The sequence below is a fragment of the Malus domestica genome, chromosome 15 (assembly GCF_042453785.1).
Source record: "Malus domestica chromosome 15, GDT2T_hap1".
Lineage (NCBI taxonomy): Eukaryota > Viridiplantae > Streptophyta > Magnoliopsida > Rosales > Rosaceae > Malus > Malus domestica.
The window spans coordinates 1,090,111-1,114,109 of record NC_091675.1 but is presented as its reverse complement, the minus strand read 5'-3'; the positions used below and the strand labels follow the sequence as shown (position 1 = coordinate 1,114,109).

General features: G+C 39.3%; 3 protein-coding genes across 4 annotated transcripts; all 3 read right to left on the bottom strand.

Moving 5' to 3' along the window:
* Positions 1–1,567: 1,567 nt before the first annotated feature.
* On the bottom strand, positions 1,568–11,448 carry LOC103413858 (lysine-specific histone demethylase 1 homolog 3-like). The gene is given in 10 exon segments (XM_070813387.1): positions 1,568–1,875; positions 1,878–2,404; positions 2,406–2,464; positions 2,569–3,062; positions 3,181–3,274; positions 7,779–8,168; positions 8,170–9,025; positions 9,108–10,138; positions 10,304–10,445; positions 10,913–11,448. Coding segments are annotated over 10 exon segments (4,251 nt in total). The 5' UTR covers positions 11,398–11,448; the 3' UTR covers positions 1,568–1,702.
* Positions 11,449–11,931: 483 nt separating this feature from the next.
* On the bottom strand, positions 11,932–12,693 carry LOC139192093 (uncharacterized). The gene has a single exon (XM_070813385.1). The coding sequence runs from the start codon at positions 12,691–12,693 to the stop codon at positions 11,995–11,997; it is 699 nt and encodes a 232-aa protein (XP_070669486.1). The 3' UTR covers positions 11,932–11,994.
* Positions 12,694–19,785: 7,092 nt separating this feature from the next.
* On the bottom strand, positions 19,786–21,859 carry LOC114821572 (uncharacterized). 2 transcript variants are annotated; one of them, XM_029094282.2, is made up of 2 exons: positions 21,554–21,843; positions 19,786–21,474 (listed from the first exon to the last, which is right to left on the bottom strand). In XM_029094282.2, the coding sequence occupies exon 2, from the start codon at positions 20,942–20,944 to the stop codon at positions 19,964–19,966; it is 981 nt and encodes a 326-aa protein (XP_028950115.1). In that variant the 5' UTR covers positions 20,945–21,474; positions 21,554–21,843; the 3' UTR covers positions 19,786–19,963. The 2 variants fall into 2 exon arrangements, 1 of the variants encoding a protein (XP_028950115.1); XR_011576595.1 differs by having other exon boundaries at positions 19,857–21,394; positions 21,554–21,859.
* Between the last annotated feature and the right edge of the window lie 2,140 nt (positions 21,860–23,999).

The following is a 23,999-nucleotide window of genomic DNA, read 5'->3' as shown; positions in this document are numbered from 1 at the left end:
AAGTGTGCCTTGTGTCTCACTTTTGTCCCCAGCTGTATAGATCTATAACTTTTTACAGTCTAGGCTGGAAAAATTAGGTTAAATGGCAGTTGCGCGACATGCATGCTTCACTTCACAGCCTTCTCCAATGTCCCCACTCTCGCCCACTTATGGCACGCTCGTCTGATCAGACTGCTCTCTTCTCGATCAATAAATCCTACACAGCAGTACTATTATTTCTATCTTAGCTTATCCATAGGACCACTTATAAGTAGTTTTTTTTAATATTTGACGAGAAATGATAATCACACACATTTTTTTTTCACACATGATTATTTAAATGTATTCGTTATCCGTTTGCTTTATTCAATTTGATGATTTTAAAATAGGAAACTTTAACAAAAAACTCATGGTACTGTTTACTTTAACGAAAAATCATATTTTTACACTAAAAAGTCAATCCTGATATTATTCACTTTACTCTTTATTTTGTCCTTATCGTTCAAACTCAAAGTTTTTAAATCATTTTCATTAGTTTTCCTTTTAAAATAATAATGTGTATAACAAGAAAAACGACGTGTGATTATCATTTCCATCTCCGAATCCATCGCTTTGAGTTAATTTGCAATATCTTTACAGAGTTGGATTAAATTAAAGGGAGTTTTAACGAAAAGCCTACAGTACTGTTCACTTTAACGAAAAACTATATTTTTACACTAAAAAGTCAATCTTGGTACTATTCACTTTACCCTTTATTTTGTCCTTATCGTTAAAACTCAAAATTTTCAAGCTATTTTCACTAGTTTTCCTTAAATTAAATTGTACTTTTGTCATGTAACTCATGCAATATACACAACAATATACATATATCTGCAAGCAATATATATACAATAATAACATGCAGTACGATCACATTCCCACCATAATTGTGACTAGAACAAGCCATTGCTCTCAAAGGCTCTGCAACCTAGACATGCAAATTGATAACCACAGAAACAGTTACTATGTAAACCTATAGAAAGAAATAGTGAACCATTTTGTCATATGATGCATAAAAACACAGAAAAGTAGTCCGGTTCTTAAACCACGGCATGGAAATGGAAACAATTTTTGCTGTAAATTCATTTCGAAATAATCAAATGGACACAAAAATTTGTCAGTTGAAATTTCATTTTTACTCAATCAGCCCTGCAATATAGTGCATTTGGTTTCACTTAATGAGTCATAGTAATAATATATATATATATATATATATATATATATAGATATATATATATCAATGAATGAATCCCTCAAAATGGACAACAAGAAATGGTAAAAGCAAAAGAAACAGCTCACCTATGGAACATATAAATTCAATGTAGTAAAACATTGGTAAAAAGGTGAAGAAACTGCACATACCTGAGCTTCAGCATCTTGCCGCATTCTAGCTTATCGTGGAGCAAGATGTCGAGCATCCTCCAAGGGCGCTCCCACTACCATTGCTCCCAAAGGCTCTGCAACCTAGACAAGCAAATTGACAACCACAGAAAAAGATACCATGTAGGCCTATAGAAAGAAATGGTGAACCAGTTCTTGAACCACGGAGTGGAAACGGAAACAATTTTTGCTGTAAATTTATTTCAAAATATGAATTGCACACAAAAATTTGTCAGTTGAAATTGAGTTCCCCAAAAATTTAAGACTGTAAATAAAAACAATAGGAATAGTTGCAAAACTGAGCTCAACAAAATTGCAACAAAATTTGACTGGAAAGCATGGTATATTTTCTGTTTAGTATGTCAGGAAGGAAAAATGAAAAACGACCAACTTTGGTAGCACTTTTCTTCATGATTGACTCGTATCCCTCTCTATCTATCTTTTCAGCTTTATAAAGGGGCATAAGCAATGATGCCCGACAACAGCCTGCTTAATATTATCTGCTCCTCGATGATGATTTTTTAATGACTCCTTGTTCACAGTAACTTGGGAAACAGAGCCCTCATTTACAGGTCCTTCATGCTTCCAGCAGTGTTTTCTTGAAGCCGTATTTGAATCTTCCTCATCACATATAAACGGTTCTGGATGGAAGAAATCAGGGTCTACTGCAGCTGCTTGAGATTGCCACATCTCAATGGCATGATAATCCTTTATCCCGGCACTACCAGCTGTATCAACCAATGCTCTTGTATAAATACTGCTGTCAACAGCAGCACTCTCTCCTGAGTGCCCTCTGAAATTTGTTTGACTACCAGTCTCATTTGGATTGCTCTGCTGGGAGAGATTATCGACTGACATTCTTGAACTATCAATATTGACGCAAGCGGCAGAGAAATCAACAGACCAGTCCCTAACTTTGCAGTTTCTTGAGTCTATTTCTGATATACAATCTTGTCTACCCAAAACACCACCTGACCACTTCCTCCTAAAATCATACTCATCCAGTTGAGGGAATCTTGGGAAGCAGAAGCAGAGTACCACTCTTGGCTTCTGAAGATGCATATGCCTACAATGAACAACGATAACTAAATTCCTGCAGAACAAAGTGGCACAAATAGGAAGGGGATAGGCAGTATCACACTAATTTGAGTAGAATCAAGGGGAACAAACCTCGGCAGCTGCACGTGCTGCTGCATGGGCTGCTTCAGCAGCAGCAATGGCAGCTCGTTCCGCTTCTGTCACAGCAACGTCATTCTCCTTTAGCTCAGAATGTGGTCTGCCAGTTGAACCTCGAAACCTTGATGAATTAATCTCCGATTTTGAGGAATTTGCTGTTTCACCCTTAATGGGTTTGCCATTCACTTTCTTACCATTTGCATTCAAAGGCAAATGGCTTGCGGTGGATGCTGAATCCTGTAAGCTTCCTTTGTGCTCTAAACAACCATGAAATGTGCGTAGAGGCAGCTTACCAGAAGATGGATCTCTAATTGGTTTTCTCCTCAATGCATCTGCAGCAGTTGCTTGCCTTGACAACTTCAACGCACCATTGGAAGCTTTTTCCTTGCGGAAAACTTCAAGCCACACATTAACCAGCTGACTAGCTATGGCACGTATATCACGGCTCGTATGTACACAAACTTTTTCTCGTACAGTTTTCCCAATGCCTGCAACAACAAACAAGAGATTAACTAATTTTGAAGAAATACATTCTAATGATTATGATACCCATTAATGCACATAGGAATGCCAGTAGATAAAGATTGAGAAATAAAGAGACAATACCAGATAAGCGCACAGCCAGTAGGTCCGTTGAAACAAGCACAAGGAGCCGAACACAATGCCGCAAGAGTTGAGTCCCAGCCTTCCCCATCGAGTCCTGTTGTAGTAAGGAAATTTATACCCTAAGAAAAACAAAATCTCCGAGAAAGCAAACATTGGATGCTATCAACAACAAAATATGTGTGAGTCAACATATTGTGAATTCATATTTGATTGAATGATGATTGTTGATGCACAAAACCGGAGGTCTTGGAACAACGTAAATCCGACCGTGAATCTGCATAAAATGTAATTGACACAAGAGTTATCGTGGTTCACCCCAAGGTTTGGGCTACGTCCACACTGATTGTATTGTATTTCTCTGTTGAAGAGGAAGAGAGAGCTTAGAGCTTAGGGGATGTGAGGAAGCTTTGAGAGGGATGAGGAGAGACCTAGGAATTGGCCTCTGAGGATGAGAGTGAGGCTCCCCCTAGAATGAGGGTAGGAGTCCCCTTTTATAGAATAAGGGGCTCCTCCTCTATTACATATTTGCCCCTTCCTTTATCCCATAATTACATTTAAGTCCCCTGAGTATTTGTACGAGATCTAAATACGAGGCCCTAAATATGGTATAAACAGTAGTCCCCCAAGTCTTCAGTCAAGAGAGTCTTTTGGCTGGAGACTTGAAATTCAGTCCATGTGTGGGCCGAAGTAACTAGATGTCGTCTAGAACTAATGCTTGATATGAGGCGGTGCCCAATCTGAAATGATGCTCAACTAGAAGTAGCACATGTTGCGAGGCCGCTCTGCTTGTAGCTTGTGTTGCCTTGGTTGGCTCGGCTTGTGGCGTTTGAAGGTGAGGGAGTCCCTTTTATAGAATAAGGGCTCGTTCCTCAATACATAAATGATGGGCTAGAGTTGATGCTCGCGGCGAGGCGGTTGCTCAGCTGGCGGCGTTTCTCTCTAATGAAGGTGAGGGAGTCCCTTTTATAGAATAAGGGCTCACTCCTCAATACATAAGTGATGGGCTAGAGTCCCCCAAGTATTTTTTATGAGGCCCAATTGAGGCCTAATATATGGTACATAATGTAGTCCCCCAAGTCTTCGGTCAATAGAGTCTGTTGGCTGGAGACTTCAAATTGAATCCATGTATGGGCCGAAGTGGCGGTTGTTCGGATGTGGTATTTGTATACCCTGCACTGAAGCTTTGTAAGTGAAGCTTTGCAAGTGAAGCTTTGAAGCTAGAGCTCTGTAAATGAAGCTTTCGAAACTGGAGCTTTTGTAAATGAAGCTTTTAAATCTAGAGCTCTGTAAATGAAGTCTTTGAAGCTAGAGCTCTGTAAATGAAGTCTTTGAAGCTAGAGCTCTGTAAATGAAGCTTTTAAAGCTAGAGCTTTTTTGTAAATGAAGCTTTTGAAGCTAGGGCTCTGTAAATGAATCTTTTGAAGCTGTTTGACATGAGTGATGCTCATGAATGTTTATGTTGATTAACATGAGTGATGCTCATGGATGTTGTCATGAGTGATGCTCATGAATGTTAACATGAGTGATGCTCATGAATGTTGTCATGAATGATGGTCATGAATGTTTATGTATGATTGTCATGAGTGATGCTCATGAATGTTTATGTATGAATGACATGAGTAGTGCTCATGTATAATTTGGAGTACTGGGCGTACTTTTGATCGTCTGGTTGGAGCTATTTTGGGCTTATGGGTTTTCGCCCTCTACACAACATTCCAGCCCATTTACTTTGGGCTTGTCGTTGTTCTTCTTTTTTTTTTTTTTTTTTTTTTATTTTTTTTTTTTTTTATTTTACCCTCTGATGGGGTTTATACAGATGTGTCCGAAAGATAAGGAAAATAAATTACATCATTCTGGTGGGGTGCTTATTCCATGCTTTTGCAGTGTTTTTCTGCTGCACTCTCTTTGGTTCTTTATCTGGCAGACATAAGGAATCATAATAATAGGAAGATCTTTTGCTTTTCTTCTTTTCTCTTTTCATTTTCTGCTTTTCCTTTTGCTTTCTCCTTTTCTGCTTTCCGAAATATTCTCCCAACAACATGATCTTTTTCTTTTCTGTTCCTTTCTTTGATCTCTCCACCTCCAGACACACTCACTTGCTTTTGTTTTTACTTTCCCTTTTCTTTCTCTTTTCTTTTTGCTTTGTCCGCCACTGCCTTTCTCTTTCAGCCTGGTTTCTGCTGTTTGAACACAAGCTGGTGTACTCCAGCTGTAAAAAATGTAAATAACGTAAAGAACGTGGCCTCCCACTCGATGTCTTTGTCTTCAGAAACCCCACCTCAATGACCATTTGCTATTCTTTATCTCTCCACTCATTCTCTGTCCTTGATCCGTAAGGCCAAGTGGTGTGTAATGCTGGCTCCTGCGCTGTCTCCACTCCTTCTTTGTTCTTGACAGCAACTTTAGTCCCATCACTGAGAAGGAGATTTCTTGCAGATGTTTCTAGAATCTCTCTACCAGGCGGTTTCTCTCCTTCATAAAAAACAATGGGATCCAGCGCATAAAACAATAGTATTCGCACAAGCTTGCTCTATTTTCAACATCATCATTCTTGCTAGTTATGGATGCAATGAAATGCCCACAAGCTTCTTAGCTGTTTCCCTTGTCCGAGTTGACTGCGAGACTAAGAGAGTTGACAGCGGAGGGAGAGAGAGAGTTCAGACTTCAGATGCTCTAGTTCTTTCTCCTCCCGTCTATCCAGCAAGTTGACTTGGTGAATAACAACCTGACAGGTGTCGAGATCCCGGAGCGCAATGGCGGTGGAGAGCTCGTCGCCCTTGATTTGGGTTTTAACAAAATCGAAGGTTACGTGCCAGTAAATTTTGGGAGCACTATTCTCACAAATCTGCAACAATATATCGCAACTGATATCTCCTTCTGCCGCTGCGACCCCGCCTCTATGATCTCCACCTGCACCGGAATTCTGCCTTCCTCTACCAACGCCGTGCAGGCCTCCAATACCGATACGGGGACGCTCAGCGCGTACGCTGACTTGTCCACCATGTTCGAAACGAAGTCCGTCATCGATTCCACTAGCAACTTCCTGATTCCCGATTGCATGGCTCCTAATCTTGTTCTGTTTGACTGAACAGATCGAGTACAGATCCGTCGACGTGTCCTTCTTCCCGAACGTGAAGGTGCCACGGACCTAAGGATAGAGTCGATCACATCCTTGTTCTCTAATCTTGCGCTTCAGAAGATGCCACTGACCTAAGGATGGAGTTGATTGCGTCCGCGTCGGAGGCCGAGTCGACTTGGTCCGAGTCAGACTCGTTATCGGGAAAACCAGCGGCGGACGACTCGTCGTCTTGGAGGAAGTGGTGGACGAGCTCGGAGAGGCAGGGGGCGTCGGGATTGGTCAGTTTTGTGGTTGCCGAGTCGAACCTTTGGCCCTCCACCTCCGACCACAATGATATAATCGCCATAGCAGAGGACTTTGAAGAGGAGTTTGGTGGTTGCAGCAAAACTCATGGTTTCGAATTGATGTGGCATAGTTTCGTACAGAAATTGTATTCCTGATATGATTCGTGCAGGAACACCTTCCTCGCGATGCTCTTGCAGATCAGAGTGGCCTGATCGAACAAGGAGTCGATTGAAGCGTTTGCCAGTTGCGGGTTTGGGCTCGCATTTGGGTTCGGGTTGAGACGGTGGGGTGGTCTGTGCAGGTTTGCCGAACTTCTAGAGGGCCGAGAAGAGTCGGGGGATTTGATCATACGGCTTGTGATGATTGGGCACAAACCGCGTTGTCTTCCGCTGTCTATGGAGGAGACAATGAAGCGACGGTTGAGATCATACCACTTGGCGCATTCGTGGAACCAGCTGTTGCTGTGGTAGTGGTAGACATGGGTGGTGGGTTTGGCGAAATTTGTCGATAATCGCCAGCCTGAGAGATGGAAGACTGAAAGTTGCAAGTTGTGATTTCAGACTGAGAATTCGCGGAAGGGTAGCAGGGGACCTTCATTTTTCTGAAGCATGGAGCTGTAAGTTGTGAGTTCGGGCTGGCGAGATTAAGAATGGCTCCTTATTTCTCAGTTGGGCTTTTTCGCTGGCCCCATTTCTGGGTTTCTAGAGAGCGAGATCTGAGATTTTGGTTTGGTGTTTATGCAGATTCACGGTGGAGGTGAAGAATCGAGAGAGAACCGACATAACTTTTCGTGTCGTTTCCCACAGACGGCGCCAAATGTTGATGCACAAAACCGGAGATCTTGGAACAACGTAAATCCGACCGTGAATCTGCATAAAATGTAATTGACACAAGAGTTATCGTGGTTCACCCCAAGGTTTGGGCTACGTCCACACTGATTGTATTGTATTTCTCTGTTGAAGAGGAAGAGAGAGCTTAGAGCTTAGGGGATGTGAGGAAGCTTTGAGAGGGATGAGGAGAGACCTAGGAATTGGCCTCTGAGGATGAGAGTGAGGCTCCCCCTAGAATGAGGGTAGGAGTCCCCTTTTATAGAATAAGGGGCTCCTCCTCTATTACATATTTGCCCCTTCCTTTATCCCATAATTACATTTAAGTCCCCTGAGTATTTGTACGAGATCTAAATACGAGGCCCTAAATATGGTATAAACAATGATAAATATGGATGCAGAATTACCAGTATCCACGAGTTGAGAGTAGTCAGCCCTTCTTTGGTGCGAGCAAAGGACTTCAAGGTTTCAACAGGAAGACTCAATAACTCTTTGGCCAGATGCAACCTTCCTTTGGTAGTCTTTGCATTAAAGAACATGTCCTGGAGTAGGGCCTCCTTGTTCGTGTAAAGGACATATGAAAGTTCAACTGCATCAAGTCTCCTTGTTATGTGTCTAACTTCAGCCCTTTCCGAATCTGATTGTCTCTGAATACCCGCAATGGCGTCTGCTTCTGCTGTGTAATCATTTCCAGTAGTCAGTATGTCAATTATACGCACTGCCTCCCGGAGGCCACTCATCATCGCATCACCAACAGTGTCAGGATGCTCCTTGCAGGTAGCTTCACCAGCAAAAAAATAGGCAGTTCTCAACAGGTCTCCCTAGTATATCATAATCTTCCCCCAAAGCTCCAACAGCAACATATGAGTAGGCACCGTCCTTACCCCAATCTGTCACAACTGCTGCAACAGGATCAGGTACTGAAGCCTCTCCAAACAATTTACGAAGAACCACTATCCCATGGGTAACATGTTCAGAAGAGCTCATATTTTGCCCATCTATAGCTGCCTTACCAACCACTAAGGCTATGAAAACAGGAGCCCCGACGGTTTTCTTGACATTCCAGAACATAAAGCGCTGGCCCCTCAGTTCTGTTTCCTCAGCAGTTGCTCCAAAGTAATCCACAGAATCATCCCAAAAGACACCTGGAAATTCCAAAACTACTTTATTAAGAACTCCAAACCCAAGCCGCAGGATGGAAGAATGTTTCCAGTGGGGCAATGGTGGGGAAAATTTGATGGTTTCTGCTTTTAAGCACCCAAGAGGCACCGTAATCAAAATCGCATCTCCTGAAAAATCGCTGCCATTAGATGTGGAAACCTTGACTTTGTTATACCGGTTAGTGTTCAATCCAGCGTCCTTGGTGCCATATGAAATATCAGTGACTACATGATTCAAGTGAATTTGAAGTCCTTCTCCAAGAGACTCAACAACAGTGCTGTAACCCCCTTTAATAATGCAGTGAGCTCCTCCAAAGCCACCATAAACATCATCCTGGTTCCAGTTGGGGAGAGATACCTCCTTCAGTGGAGCAGCACAACCATAATCCAAATTGGCAAAATGCCAATCCATGACCCTCCTCTCAAGAGGGCTCAAAAGCTCTAGCTTTTGACAACTTTTCTCAGCTCTATCAATTTTTTTTTTTGGGAGCAGCCTCTCCATAAATGGGGGTAAGGCTAGCCGACATTCACCTCTCCCAGACCCTGCGTAAAGCGGGAGCCTTGTGCACTGGGTACGACCTTAGAATGAAACCATCCATTAAACCATGCAGTTCTTTTTCTTCAACACTGGTCGCTGTTTTTGCCATACAACGCCTCTTGAGGGCATATTACAAAACTTCCTTGAGAGACATTCTTGTCTGTTCTCCCTCCTGTGCAACAAGCAATACCATGTCATCAAGAAGGCTGTTGAACTCTGCTTCCAATGCTTCATCCAGATCTGCAGGAACCTTGTCACCTGTTGCAATGTCATAAAGAGGGCAATCACTGTTTAAGACAGTCAACTCAAGGCCCAGCTGTGCACAAACCAAAGAGGAGGGGTCTGGTCGTCTTTCAGTCGCCCAATCAGCTTCAACACCCGTTATAATGCTAGCACCAAGATCCACAGGAACTGATAGAGATAACCTGTCTGTATAAACACGGCCCCCTATCCTACTCCTAGCTTCCAATATAGTGACTGAAAAGCCCTGACGTTGCAAGTTGCATACAGCAATTAATCCAGCAGGACCAGCACCTATGACAATGATTTTCTTTTTCACTTCCGGACAGCATTGCGGATTATTATTCCTCACTGCATGATCTTGTGATGCACACTGAGTACTGTGTGATACATTCTTTAACTCTGGAGTTTCATGAGGGATGCCTCCATCACCCAATGTCTCACTAATTGGATAAATACTTGAAACATCCATGTTGTCCAATTTACTTTGTAACCTTGCATCAACACTGGTGTTTTCCGGGTGATCAGCCTCAAACTCAGCATGGTTTTTTGTATTGGACAATTCCAATGCCGCTGTGGTTACAAGCCCGTTGTCTTTTGTGACTTCCTGAGTCAATTTGTCGCTTTTAATTATGACACCACTCTTCGCATCAATTTTAGTTTTAGAACTCTTAACCTGGCCTGTGATAAAGGAAACTCCATCCTCTGAATCAGCAACTGAAACCCCAAAAATTTCCTCAAAATTTTTTTCTCTCAGAATTTTATAGTCATGCTTGGGATCAGATTCCGCTTTATCCTTCTCACGAGCAATCCCAATATTTATATAGCCCTGTCCAGGTTTTCATACATTAGAAAGATAAGACAAGCTAATACTGCAATCCCTCCCTAGGAAATGCAAGAATGAAAAGACACTAGGAAAAGAAGAAGAAGAAGAAGACTGATCAATATTGAACTTGGAACATATAAAAATCCATAAAAGGCTTTATAGACTTACACTGAGATCGAGGAATGTATAAATATCCCTAATTAGGGAAGCACGAGGTGGTTCATCCGCACAAGCAGTATCTGTTACCCCACAGTCAGCGAGAGGCAAAATTCGACTAACATCTTTATTCCACAGAGCAAGGATCTGATTCCTGTATTGCACCAAGCAGTGCTTAACTAAACAAGATAGAGCTTATCAGGCAAAACAATTAAACCAGAAGAAAAAAAATTTTGAACTACATTGAAAAATTGATACAATATTTTCATTCAAAAGAAGAGAAGACCACACCTCAAAACTTGGACACAACCACTTAAAGAAGAGAAAAAAAAATATCTAAACCAAAATGCCACTAATACAAACATAAATATACCATCAATTTTATTAATGTCAACTTAAGCAAAGCGGCATCAAAATTTAAAAAGAAAACTCGACCCTCCAAACAGAACTTAGCATTAGTTGGATGCGACAGAAAACCAAAACATTTGAATAATTAGTAAGAATTATCAAGTAAAATGGATAAAGTAACAGCTATAATTAGTATCAAGTACAAATTTCTGAAAGACTGCAATTCGTACAAGAAACCCATATCATATGCAGATTTCAGAATTAACTACTAACCTGCATTCCAAATAGTCCTGAACCCCACCTCTGCGCTTCAAGATCTCCTTGAATTTGATCTTCTCAACAGGACCAACTGCATGAGCTTTAAGACCAGTAGACACTGCTGCAGCCTCACCACTTTCAGACTCTGTACCGATACTTGAAGAGGAGTCAAACTTCACTCTCAAATTGTCACTATCCAAACTTTGATCATTTATCAATACCTCCCAATCAGCATCCCCCTCGTAAGCCATGTCTCCATGCCTACGCTTTTTAACAATGCACCCCACACGCTGGACAGCTGATAGCTTAGTGTTTTTGTTTTCAACATCTGGTAGAGATACTGTATCTTCTGGGAAACTCTCATTTTCATCAGCCTCTTCACTAGTGATAAGATGATCATGATTTGGCACATCATTTTCCTCCCGCAAAGGACCAGAAGCAAGGCCAGGATTCTTAGTGTAAGAAATTAGACCATTACAATTACTGCGGGTGTCTTCCATCCCCAGATTGTTGGAGGCAAAGTTCGACAACTGATGTTGAGTACGCTGGGAAAACTTTGGACACCAATCAGAACCAAGCTCATCCCCAATCTTGACATGGAATCAGTCAAGGAGTTCTGTTGTAGATGTAACGAGGACACCAACTGTTTGTCCTCCGACATATCTTCACATGACTTATCCAGAAGATCATCATTATAACGAGGCCGCAGAATTCCTTTCCGAGCTGGAGAAGAGGTTGCACAGTCTGCAGCTGAGGTGCATCTACCCAAAACATCTTGTACTGAATGGAACCTCCCATAGAGCAGTTCTTCAATCCATCCTCAAAAGTTTGCATTTCCTGTGTCAAATGTTTTTTGTCTCCATCATTAACTTCGTCTGCATGGTCCCTCTTGAAAATTTGAACCAGAAGGATCCACTATGGCTTCATTGTTAATCAATTTGGAATCAAATCCTGAATGTGAGTAGATAGGAACTCGATCTTCTGAAACGACTTTGTAGGGCCTTTTATGCTTTTTATCGTTGAATGTCTCTTGATTTTCCCTGTGACGGTTAGAGGCTTGACAAAATCTGTCATCAAAACTTTGACTTTCATCTTCTTTACAGATCAGAGGCTGAATCCAATGGATTTGAACCAGCCAAAGGCATGGTGTTCAACCCATCCTCCAAAACCTTAGAACCACTCTTCTCTTTAGGACTTGAAGAGGCACGAGAATTCATAATCAAACCAGATTGTGACTTCCGGGAAAATGCTGATAATGAATCTTCCGGATGATGATCCAAAAGGCAATTAGAACCTTCCCCAAATCCCAGAGACCCTGAAATCTTGGGTCTCTTTCCCTTTCCATTAAGCTTGTTTTCTACCTCTATACCGATAGTCACATCAGATCCATCATCACCCATAACAGGATCTTTCTCTAAAACCCTTGACACCGATTTTCCATCCAAACCCCCGTCGTCCACATGCCCATTAGAGTACCGCTCCGCAGACTGTACACTATCCAAAGCAAAACTCCTTCCCCTCATAGTTCCAGTCCCATAATCTTTCTTGGGACCCTTCAACTTCTTCCTCAAACTTGCCAAAGTATCATCCAGGCACCCCAAATCATCTTCTTCATCGTCAACCTTCTTGCCCCTTTCGCCGCCACCCTTAACCTTCTTAGGGTTTGTCTGCCTCTTCAACGTCAACAGTGACCCAATTGGCTCATCATCCTCAGAATCAACCATATTCGCCTCGACAAACTTCGATCTTATCTTAAGGCCGGACTTCTTCTCCTTCCCATCAATTTTGTCAACCATATCTTTTTACGAAAACGGAGTCGTTCATAACCCTAATCCAGCTTCAGTGCCCAAATCAGGGAAACCAATCATCACCTTCCACTTCTCTATTGTCAAAAAATTAAGGCTCATGATTCACATGCACCCCGCCCTTGAGCAATGCAGCTACAATCATCATAAATTGAAACCACCCCTAGAAATCCGAACACCCATCAAATCGCAGACAAACACAAACATTCACAATTCTAAAACTTGCAAAATTCAAATCCTCGATAAGCTTCTGCCAACGAGTAAGCTCCTCTCCGCATTCTGCCAATGGCCTCCCTCTACTCTAAGTCCTCAATCGAGAAATTCTACCATTGAAAATACAGAAGAAGAAAAAAAGAATTAAAAAATACGAAATCTACCTACGGTTTTTCATCCAGTTACTAAGGCCTACTGGGAGTAAAAGAGAGGGGTGGCGGAGGTCAGACCTGTGTGCGGCGGAGCTCTACCGCGGTGGCGTTAATGGATTCGACGAAGGGAGTGAAGTGAGCACGTCAGCGTTGAGTAGGAAAATTGGGAAGGTCGGCTGTATAAAGTGCGCCGCGGGAGAAATTAAACGGGGTGGAAATAAAAAGAAAAGGAAAATAAAAAGGTGAACGTATTGGGGAGGGATTTTTGGCCCGACACGATTTGTATGAGAAACGAGAGTGTGCGGGGGAGCAGACAACTACGGATGTCACCACTTAATTATGATTCTTTTCTAAACAATTATTATTTAGTAATCTAATTGCCATTTTGGAAGGGAAAAACACGTTGTATAAGTATCTTTGATAGTTTAATGACGTTAACATCAATTGTCTATCTTTGATAGTTTAATAACGATAACATTAATGTCTATTTGTGAGTATTTGGTAATGTGAGAGCACATAAAATCGTTAAATATGTTAGATTAACACATAAACAACTTAACTCTAATTAGAATATTAGGTCAGCTACGTGAATAATTTAACTTTAATATAATATCATAACAAAATCATCCAACTCAAAATTAATTGTTGATTCATGAGTGAAGAAATTCAAAATCTTTTAAACTCATGTTGGACTCTCATGTTTTGACAAGTGATGCTCCCTCAATAGTAGATAATACTTCATCATAATTCAAGTATTTCTTAACATGCATTTTTATACTGCCAAACTTTTAATTGATATTAGTCATGTAATTTCATAAAGGGTGAAAATTTGCATGCTCAAATTTCTAGCCTTCTAAAAGCTATATTTTCATACATGTGTTGTGGTGAATTCATATACTATTTAAAAGATTGGGTTAGAATCTTGATTGTGAAAATAAATTTATATGTGTCCTGGCAGTGGTGGTGAGAATAGCTAATCTCCTTTTAATTTTTTTGTTAGAAAAAAAAGAATTTATATTATCTTGCTTATATTATCTTGATTGTGAATCTTGCCTCTGTAAAGAGATGTCTTCACGAGAAGTTTGCAGAGACATTACACTCACCAAGAAATAGCAAATCTAGTGGAACAATTGATCGCCTAAATTCTGACTCCTCCGAGTCCTTGGACTCCTCTAAGTCCTCCAACTCCTTAAGCTTTAGTTTCCATTGGACGATGTGACAGAGAAGATGAGTGAGAAGAAAGAGGCAGAGTTACAAAGGAAAGGAAAGAAGAGAGAAAAGAATATGCGGCAAGGAAGGGAAAAAAAAGGGAAATAAATGGGAGAGAGGAAGATTGGAGAAGAAAAAGAGAGAGAAATGGGAGAGAATGATGACAAGAAAAAAAAGGGAAATAAATCGAAGTTAAAATAACTGTTAAATAGTGATTTTTCGTTTAAAATCGTCGAAAAGTTTTATCCATTACTTGATCTTTGAATGTTTGTATTTTGCGATTTCTGGTGTATACAATCTCGAAGCATATACAAACAAGTTTGACGGTTAGATTGTTGAAATTAGTTTCGTAGGATGTGTATCCCATCACATAGATTCACTAACATTTAGAGTTTATTTATATTTTCATTGAGTATGACATAAGATTTGTGGTATCCACTAGTGTAAATATTTTAAATTGAAGATCGAATTTATTCATTGTATTCATATAGGATCAAGGAGTGTAACTCTAAAAAATAATCAAAATCGGAGTTAAAATAACCGTTAAATATAAATAGTGATTTTTTGTTTTATAACCGTCAAAACGTTTTATCCATTACTTGATCTCTAAATGTTTGTTTTTTGCAATTTTTGGCGTATGCGATCTCGAACTATATACAAACATGTTTGACGGTTGGATCGTTGAAACTAGTTTCGTATAATACATATCCCATCAAAACAATAGATTTACTAACACTTAAAAGAGTTTATTCATACTTTTATTAAGTATAACATACTAGTGTAAATATTTTAAATTGAAGATTGAATTCATTCGTTGTATTCATATAGGGTCAAGGAGTGTAGCTGTAAAAAAATCATCAAAATCGGAGTTAAAATCACTATTAAATCGTGATTTTTCGTTGATAACCGTCGAAAAGTTTTGTCTTGTTACTTGATCTCTTAATGTTTATTTTTTACGATTTTTGGCGTATGCGATCTCGAAGCATATACAAACAAGTTTGACGGTTGAATCGTTGAAATTAGTTTCATAGAATGCGTATCCCATTACAACGATAGATTCACTAACCCTTAGAGTTTATTTATACTTTCATTAAGTATAACATAAGATTTGTGGTATCCACAAGTGTAAAAATTTTAAATTGAAGATTGAATTAATTCATTGTATTCATATAGGAGTGTAGCTGTAAAATAAACATCAAAATCGAAGTTAAAATAACCGTTAAATCGTGATTTTTTGTTTATAACCGTCGAAAAGTTTTGTCTCGTTCATTGATCTCTGAATGTTTGTTTTTTGCGATTTTTGGTGTATGCGATCTCGAAGCATATACAAATACGTTTGACGGTTGGATTGTTAAAATTAGTTTTGTAGGATGCGTATCCCATCAAAACGATAGATTCACTAACACTTAGAGTTTATTTATACTTTCATCAAGTATAACATAAGATTGTGTGGTATCCACTAGTGTAAATATTTTAAATTGAAGATCAAATTCATTCATTGTATTCATATAGGATCGAGGAGTGTAGCTATAAAAAATAATCAAAATCGGAGTTAAAATAACCGTTAAATCGTGATTTTTCGTTTTATAATCGTCGAAAAGTTTTATCCCGTTACTTGATCTCTGAATGTTTGTTTTTTGCGATATTTTGCTGATGCGATCTCGAAGCATATACAAACAAGTTTGACGGTTGGATTGTTGAAATTAGTTTTGTAGAATTCGTATCCCATCAAGTTCAATGGTATATATATATATTTATTAAGTAGATTTAAATTTATTTATTATGTACGTATAACACTTAAGAAATTGAATGGTATGTATATTTAAGCCGATCCAATGGTCACCAATTTTTTAAATTTAATTTAATATATATATATAATTTTTATAATTTTTAGGGGTATAAAATTGTTAAATTAATATATATATATATATATGTATAATTATTATAGTATTTTTTAGGGTTATATAATTATAAAATTAATATTTTGCTTATTGTGTATCGTATTACCTACGTGTATCCGAACCAACCCGTTATCTTAACAGGTGCTTATTGGGTTACCCGATAACCACCCAATTCGTTATTGTGTCGACCCGAACACCTGTTAATTTCGTGTTGTGTCGTGTTAGGAATTGCCAGGCCTACTAAAAACCTTCTAGCAAACCCTAGAATTCTCTAAGAAGAAAAAGAGTAAATCTTTTGGCAACAAAATGAATTTGCCTAATCAACTAGGCTTTGGAGCTGGTATACTCGACGTTGTACATTTGTAACCATCACTTTTGGTTCTCACGTTCTCTCTCCAATCCATTTCAACAAAAGAAATTTGCCTAGTCAACTAGGCTCTTGGAGCTCTTATACTCGACGTTGTAACCGTCACTATTGCTTCTCTCTCTCTCTCCAATCTGGCAATCTCTCCCATTCCATCTTTGAGAAAAAAGACTCTCTCATCTCTCCCATTTCCTCTCATAGAATAAGCTCTCAACGATTGGAGAATAAGCTCTCATTAGTTTACTTGAATTTTTTTCGATAGATTTCGTCTCTCTTCCGGTCTTTGTATTCTTATTTGATCTGGATCATATATCTATATTATAGTTTCTGAAATTTGATTTGTTCGAATAGGTTTGCTATTTCTTGGTGCGTTTGATTATGAAATTTAATTTGTTTAGTTCAATTGTTCAACTACTATTCTTGGTGCGTTTCATTTTGAAATTTCATTTGTTCGAGTAGGTTAACTATTTCTTGGTGCGTTTCATTCTGAAATTTCATCTGTTTAACTAGGTTTGCTATCTCTTGGTGCATTTGATTCTAAATTTCATTTGCTTGACTAGGTTTGCTATTTCTTGGTGCTTTTGATTCTGAAATTTGATTTGTTCAATTCAATTGTTCAACTAGGTTTGCTATTCCTTGGTGCATTCCATTCTGAAATTTCATTTGTCTGACTAGGTTTGCTATCTCTTGGTGTGTTTTATTATGAATTTCATTTGTTCGACTAGGTTTGCTATTTCTTAATGTGCTTGATTGTGAAATTTGATTTGTTTAGTTTAATTGTTCGACTAGATTTGCTATTTCTTGGTGAGTGCAATGTCTCTACAAATTCCCGTGAAGACATATCTCTACAGAGGCAAGATTCACAGAAAAGTGTATTGTTGAAACTACCTCTTCCACAACGCAAGGTGTATCCAAATAATTTGTTTAAGGAGACGGAGGTTGGGACTTACACTCGAGAAAAACGAGCAAACTAAAGCTTGAGGAGTTGGAGGACTCAGAGGAGTCCAAGGATTCAGAGGAGTCGGAGCTTAGGCGATCATTCTGCTGTGAGGAGCTAACTTTCAGAATGATTGCCTAACCTCCGAATCTTCCGAGTCCTCCGAGTCCTCTAAGTCCTCGGGCTCCTCAAGCTTTAGTTTCGCAAGCCCCAACCTCCGTCTCCTGAAAAAAAATTAATTCTTTGGATACACCCATTATTATTAGCCCATTGTGAGACTCTTAACGAATCGGAGAAAAATCTCTCAACGATCGGAGAACCGCCCTCTGATCCTCTGATCCTCTGCGTCTTAGTTTACTTGAAGCGCTTTCGGTTGATTCCATCTCTCTTTTTTATCTTTGGGTTCTTATACGATCCAGAGCGGATAAGAACCCAAAGATCGAAATAGAGACATAATGTACCAAAAACGCTTCAAGTAAACTAAGATGCAGAGGATCAGAGAGCGATTCTCTTAGCATTGAGAGTTTTTTCTCCGATCGTTGAAAGTCAAAGATATTATTGTTTCTAAGGGGGTGGAGGAGTACACTGTGTCTCACAATGGGATAACAACAATAGATGTATACATAGAATTTTTTTCAAGAGACGGAGGTTGGGGCTTACCTTATGAAGCATAGCAAACTGAAGCTTGAGGAACCGGAGGACTCAGAGGATTCAGAGTTAGACGATCATTCTGAAAGTTACCTCCCCATAGCACAATGATCACCTAAGATCCGACTCCTTCGAGTCCTTTGACACCTCTGAGTCCTCCAGTTCCTCAAGCTTTAGTTTGCTCTTCTTCTCGAGGGTAAGCCCCAACCTCCGTCTCCTTAAATAAATTATTTGGATACACCTTGTGTTGTGAATGAGGTAGTTTCAACAATACACTCCTCTATGAATCTTGCCTCTGTAAAGAGATGTCTTCACGAGAAGTTTGCAGAGACATTACACTCACCAAGAAATAGCAAATCTAGTGGAACAATTGATCGCCTAAATTCTGACTCCTCCGAGTCCTTGGACTCCTCTAAGTCCTCCAACTCCTTAAGCTTTAGTTTCCATTGGGCGATGTGACAGAGAAGATGAGTGAGAAGAAAGAGGCAGAGTTACAGAGAAAGGGAAAGAAGAGAGAAAAGAATATGCGGCAGGGAAGGGAAAAAAAAAGGGAAATAAATGAGAGAGAGGAAGATTGGAGAAGAAAAAGAGAGAGAAATGGGAGAGAATGATACAAGAAAAGAAGAGGGAGAGAAAGAAGATGAGGCTGGGGAGAAAAAAAGGAGGATAAAACAAATACAATATAGAGGACATGCTAGGGTTTCTAGGTAATAAGACTTTTTAACATATTTGGACTTAAAGTTTGACTTTCAACATATTTGAGCCTAAATTGGGTTAATGATTGGTTTGAAGTTTGGATTAGATAATAAATAACAAACATAAATAAATAAAATTAATATATATTTCATTTAATTCGGTTTGGTTTTTTAATCAACAAAATCAAAAATGAACCAATAATTTTTATACGGTTTTTTTCAAACTTTGATTCGTTATTCAATTCAATTTTTTTCGGTTTTCAATTTTTCAATCTCACCCCTTAACAGCGAACGAGGACGATGCTATCAAGTATGAGGCGATTGTGGAGATTTGGAAGGAGGATTGAAAGTTGCAGTTGTTGGACTAGTCTTCATTTTGATTCACTAGCGCCAAAGAACACGCCATCTCATTGTCGTGGCCCCATTGGAGTTGGTGTTTGCTGCAGTGCTTTGCAGTTATTGGTACTTTGCATACACCACTGAGTCATTTCTCTCACACAACACAAATAGAAACAAAAGAAAAAGAAACAGAGCTTTCTGCTCTGTTTGTTTGAAAATTAGCTTGATATATCATAGATACAAAACTCAGTAAAGCATTGATATTTTAGTAATGGAATTAAGTGAAATGAGGGTCATAAACCAAATACACTAGAGCAGCTTCCGTAATACAGTACACTGTTAATACAACGTTCGTGCTATTCATCCATTATTTTGTAGAGATAAATTTACACATGACATTATGTTATTTAAACATTACAATTGCGGTGTACTAATGTTATACAAGTCTTTATTCATAGTAGGATCGAAAACTTATGATTAGAATGTTGACCCGGGTTTTCCACTTTCCACTTATGAACAATTTTCTCTACAACCTTGTAGCATTTCTCGGAAAATAACTCTTACCTTACAAGATGATGAAAGAAGCATAATATTAGTGTTCACCCTATCCCTACGGATACACCTCTTTGTCCATTAAATTGTGATTAATGTATTTTCGTCATACAACATTCTTAGCCGCCTCATCGGAGAAGGAAATGTAGAATGGCCAAAACATGTTTTAACAAAAACGGTTTAGTTTAATACATCATGATGTGACCGAAAAATTCAGAAAATAAGTCACTGTAGTAATCAAAATAAATTAGCTAGGAGACTATGGCAGCCTGTTTTTCTTCTCTTTTTCTTTTTCTGGACAGCGGCGGCAGTCCAACTCTAGGCAATGGCGTTGGCCAACATGGAATCACATATGTCCAGACGTCTCTCCAAGGCCAAAAATCAAAAGTGTTACGACCATACCTTTGACCTCTAGGTTTCTCTAAAGTTCTTGCTTGAATGTTGCATTTGATTATGTGTCCACCCATCTCCAAGTATAAAATATCCCCATCATTCGGGTCCACTGCTAGCACCCGAATCTTGTAGCGCAATCTTATACAATCGTTGAGGAAATCATGCTTCCCCACATCCAATTCGTCCAAGGAAGCCTTGTGTATCAAACACCATTTGACTCTTCCTCCTCCGGCTGCCTCATCTTCTTTCAACTCCGAGACACATACAATGAGAGGGCGACCATCATTATAGGGATTAGAAAATGTTTCTGGTGGCATCCACGTCTGTAATTGGCACATCCGCAGGCGCCCTCGGCAAATCCCTAGACACGCAACCGTTTTTGTATAGTCCAAAGGCTCATCAAACTCAATGAACCGACACCCATAGTTACCGTTGTGCGGTGCAAACGGATCAAACCCGATAACGCCACCATAACTCGGCCAATACAACTTTCCATTGTAAGCAATGCCTGGACGGTTGAAGGTGAAATCAAAACTAATACCTTGTTGTGGACATGATACAACTGATTCTCTCCATTCACCAGTTTCTGAAGAGAAGATGTCCACCTTAAATTGAGATAAATAGTTTCCAAGTTGAATAATTCGCACAACCCTGCACCGATACTCATCATTGGTGGTTATACTAGTACCAGTACTGCCACCATTATCTTGTTCTTGGCTGGCATAGTAGGGATCGCAGATGAATCCCACTTGTGCGATCTTGTGGTGTGGGGGGGGCGGGAGGAAGGGCAACACATTGCCGGGCGTTTGGATTGCATATGTAGTATTTATGTGGATCATCCTTGGTCAGGCAGCACAAAACTAAGTCATTATACATGGCCACCACTAGCTTTTCTTTTGTGCCTTTAAACCGCGGGATGAGGTGAAGAGCTGCAATGCTTGTTTTCCAAAGCAGAGCATCGAAGATGATATGACGAAAGGTGAATCCGGCGGGGGAAGGTTTGGCGGTAGTGTTCGAGAACAAGAGAGTACGCAGCAGCGTAATGGGTTTGTTCCTATCAATTTGCATGCATAAAATGCGGGCAGCAAAATAAGAATTAGAGATGAGAGCCAACCACCGCTTGCACACACGCTTATTTCGACGAGCGTATTTGTAAGGAAGTCGGCAAAGGATTTCAACCAATACGCCATCAGGCAGATCATTGATGAGGAGGAGTTTTGATGCCAACTGCTCATCAGAAGCAGAAGGCAGGGGCTGGGATCCCATGGCCGCAGGAATCGGACAACCAACTGCAATTAAAAATTCTAAAATTCTAATATGCAATCCAACACTGAATATCTCCTACTTATATACACAGCGAATCCGAAACCTAATCGAAAAAGGAAATCATTTTCGGGTAGGAAATAAAAATCCGATAAAATTCAAATTAGAATAGGAAACTAACTCACCTGCTTGGTGTCTTCGCCGCTGTGAAGAAAATGGGTCGAGAGAGAGGATGTCGGCGATGATGGGTGTGACCGGAAGATGGGGCTCCGGCTGCAACATCGATCGGGTTTATGCCATCCACCGTTCATACTTTTTTTTTTTTTTTTGGTGAACAAAACAATTCCACCGTTCATACTTTGTCACCAAAAGCCATATTGCTTTTGGATGAGATCGACCACGATGATTGAAGAAAGGCAAGGGTCTCGGAGAGAGGGAGTTCCAGAGAGACAGGATGAAGCGAGGGGCACAGAGAGAGAGAGAGTCAGGCAGAGGAGGGCGTCAAAGGGGTAAAAATTTTGGGAGGAGGGAAGATTAAAAAATTTCTGGCCGCACGATCTCAACCAACGGTGAAGATGAAGCGTCCGGAGAGAGATCCGGAGAGGATCTGGATCCTTTGGATGGTATTCCTATGGCTACATTTAAACTATTTTTTAGCCAAAATTGTCTTTGAAATTTGCATAACACATTAATTTGATCCTAAGATTGAAAATCAATAGAAATTGTCCATGTGATTGTCCATCATCCATTATTTTGGTCATTTCGTTAAAAACTCTGTTAAGTATTCCGGAGCTCTTGGCAGAAAGTTTAGGCAATTTTCAAAGTTTCGTAACTTAATTGTTTCTTAACCAAATTCGACCCATAATATATCAAAATGAAGATAGGAAAGTGTAGAACAAGATTATACCTATTTTGAAGCGCAATGGTTGATGGAGATGGCCGGAAAATGGCCTAAAAGGTGACTGGTCCGCAGGAAAACTGGAAAACTAGGTAAACTTTAAACGTTTATAACTTATTCAATACTCAACAAAATCGAGTGATTCAGAAATTAAAATCATACTTCTTAACGAGACAAAGAGAATGGTACCTTTCTTGACGGCTAACTCGCCGTATTTGGTCGGAAAACGGCTCGAAATTGGCTTTCTTAGTCTCGAGTTAGCCACTTTTTAATCATTTTCCGATCAAAACACGGTGAATTAGTCATCAAGAAAGGTATCATTCTCTTCGTATCATTAAGAAGTATGATTTTCATTTTTTGAATCATTCGATTTCGTTAAGTATTGAAGAAGTTATGAACGTCTAAAGTTTATCCAGTTTCTGGCGAGTTTTCCAATTTTCCCTCAAACCAGTCACCTTTCAGACTATTTTGTGGTCATCTCTGTCAACCATTAGGCTTCCAAATAGGTATAATCTTGTTCTGCACTTTCCTATCTTCATTTTGATATATTATGGGTCGAATTTGGTTAAGAAACGATTGAGTTACAAAGCTTTGAAAATTACCCAAACTTCCGGCCAAGAGTTTCGAGATACTTAACGGAGTTTTTAACGGAATGACCAAAATAATGGATGGTGGACAATCTCAGATACCATTTCTATTGATTTTCAATCTCAGGGACTAAAGTGATATGTTATGTAAATTTTAGGCACCATTTTGGCTACAAAAATCAACTACATATTAATAGAACATTTTTTTATCAATCAGAAGAGGGTGAAAATACAATTTAGTCTTCTATCTCAACAAAAAAGTTAAGGACAATAACTTAACTTTACAAAATAAAATTTTGCAGTTTTTTCTTTAAGCCTCATTTACAGATGATTTTAACAACACAAAAATAAAATATTTATAAAATATGTTGCAGTCCTATTTAGAATAGGAATATGATTGTGTAAATCCTAGTAGATATATGAATGTATCTTATATTCCTATTAGGAGTTGATTACCTATTAAATGTTGTAACCTAAATAGAAAGGTTTTTACCTATCCTGCTACTATAAATAAAGGCACAATGGGGTGAATCAAACACACCTCACAATTATACATCTATCTCTTCTTCTTTCTATGCCGCACCCTCTCACTCTATATGGTCTACATAATTGTTTAGTAAATTATGCCTACAACACGTTATCATCACGTTCTTGACACTGCGATAAAGATAATTTATTATTCACTAAGGGGAGTATTACGTTTTAATCATTATTTTTTATGATTAATTTATTATTTTATTGATATACATGCTATTGATTCAATTTAATTTTTTGTGTTGAACATGATACAACGCATTAGAGATGCAATTCCGGCTCTCCGAGAATGATCTTCTACAAAATTCAAAGATTTTTGTTGTTTTCTGCCAATCAGGTACGCTTAAAATAAAGTAAGATATTTGAAACGACCATGAATCATGAAAATATTCACCATGATGCATGAACCCCCTATATTTATAATTTTCATTCGGCTATATATATTGTATATGTTTCATATATTGGGGTTTGGATGCGAGTTGTGGAACGGGACGGCCCATCTTCTAATAATAGTAAAAAAGGCCACAAACGGCAAGCTTTGATTTGTCGTTCATACTTCATAGAAATCCAACTTCTGGAACTAGTCTTCTTCCTTCGGTAGAACAGAGCACG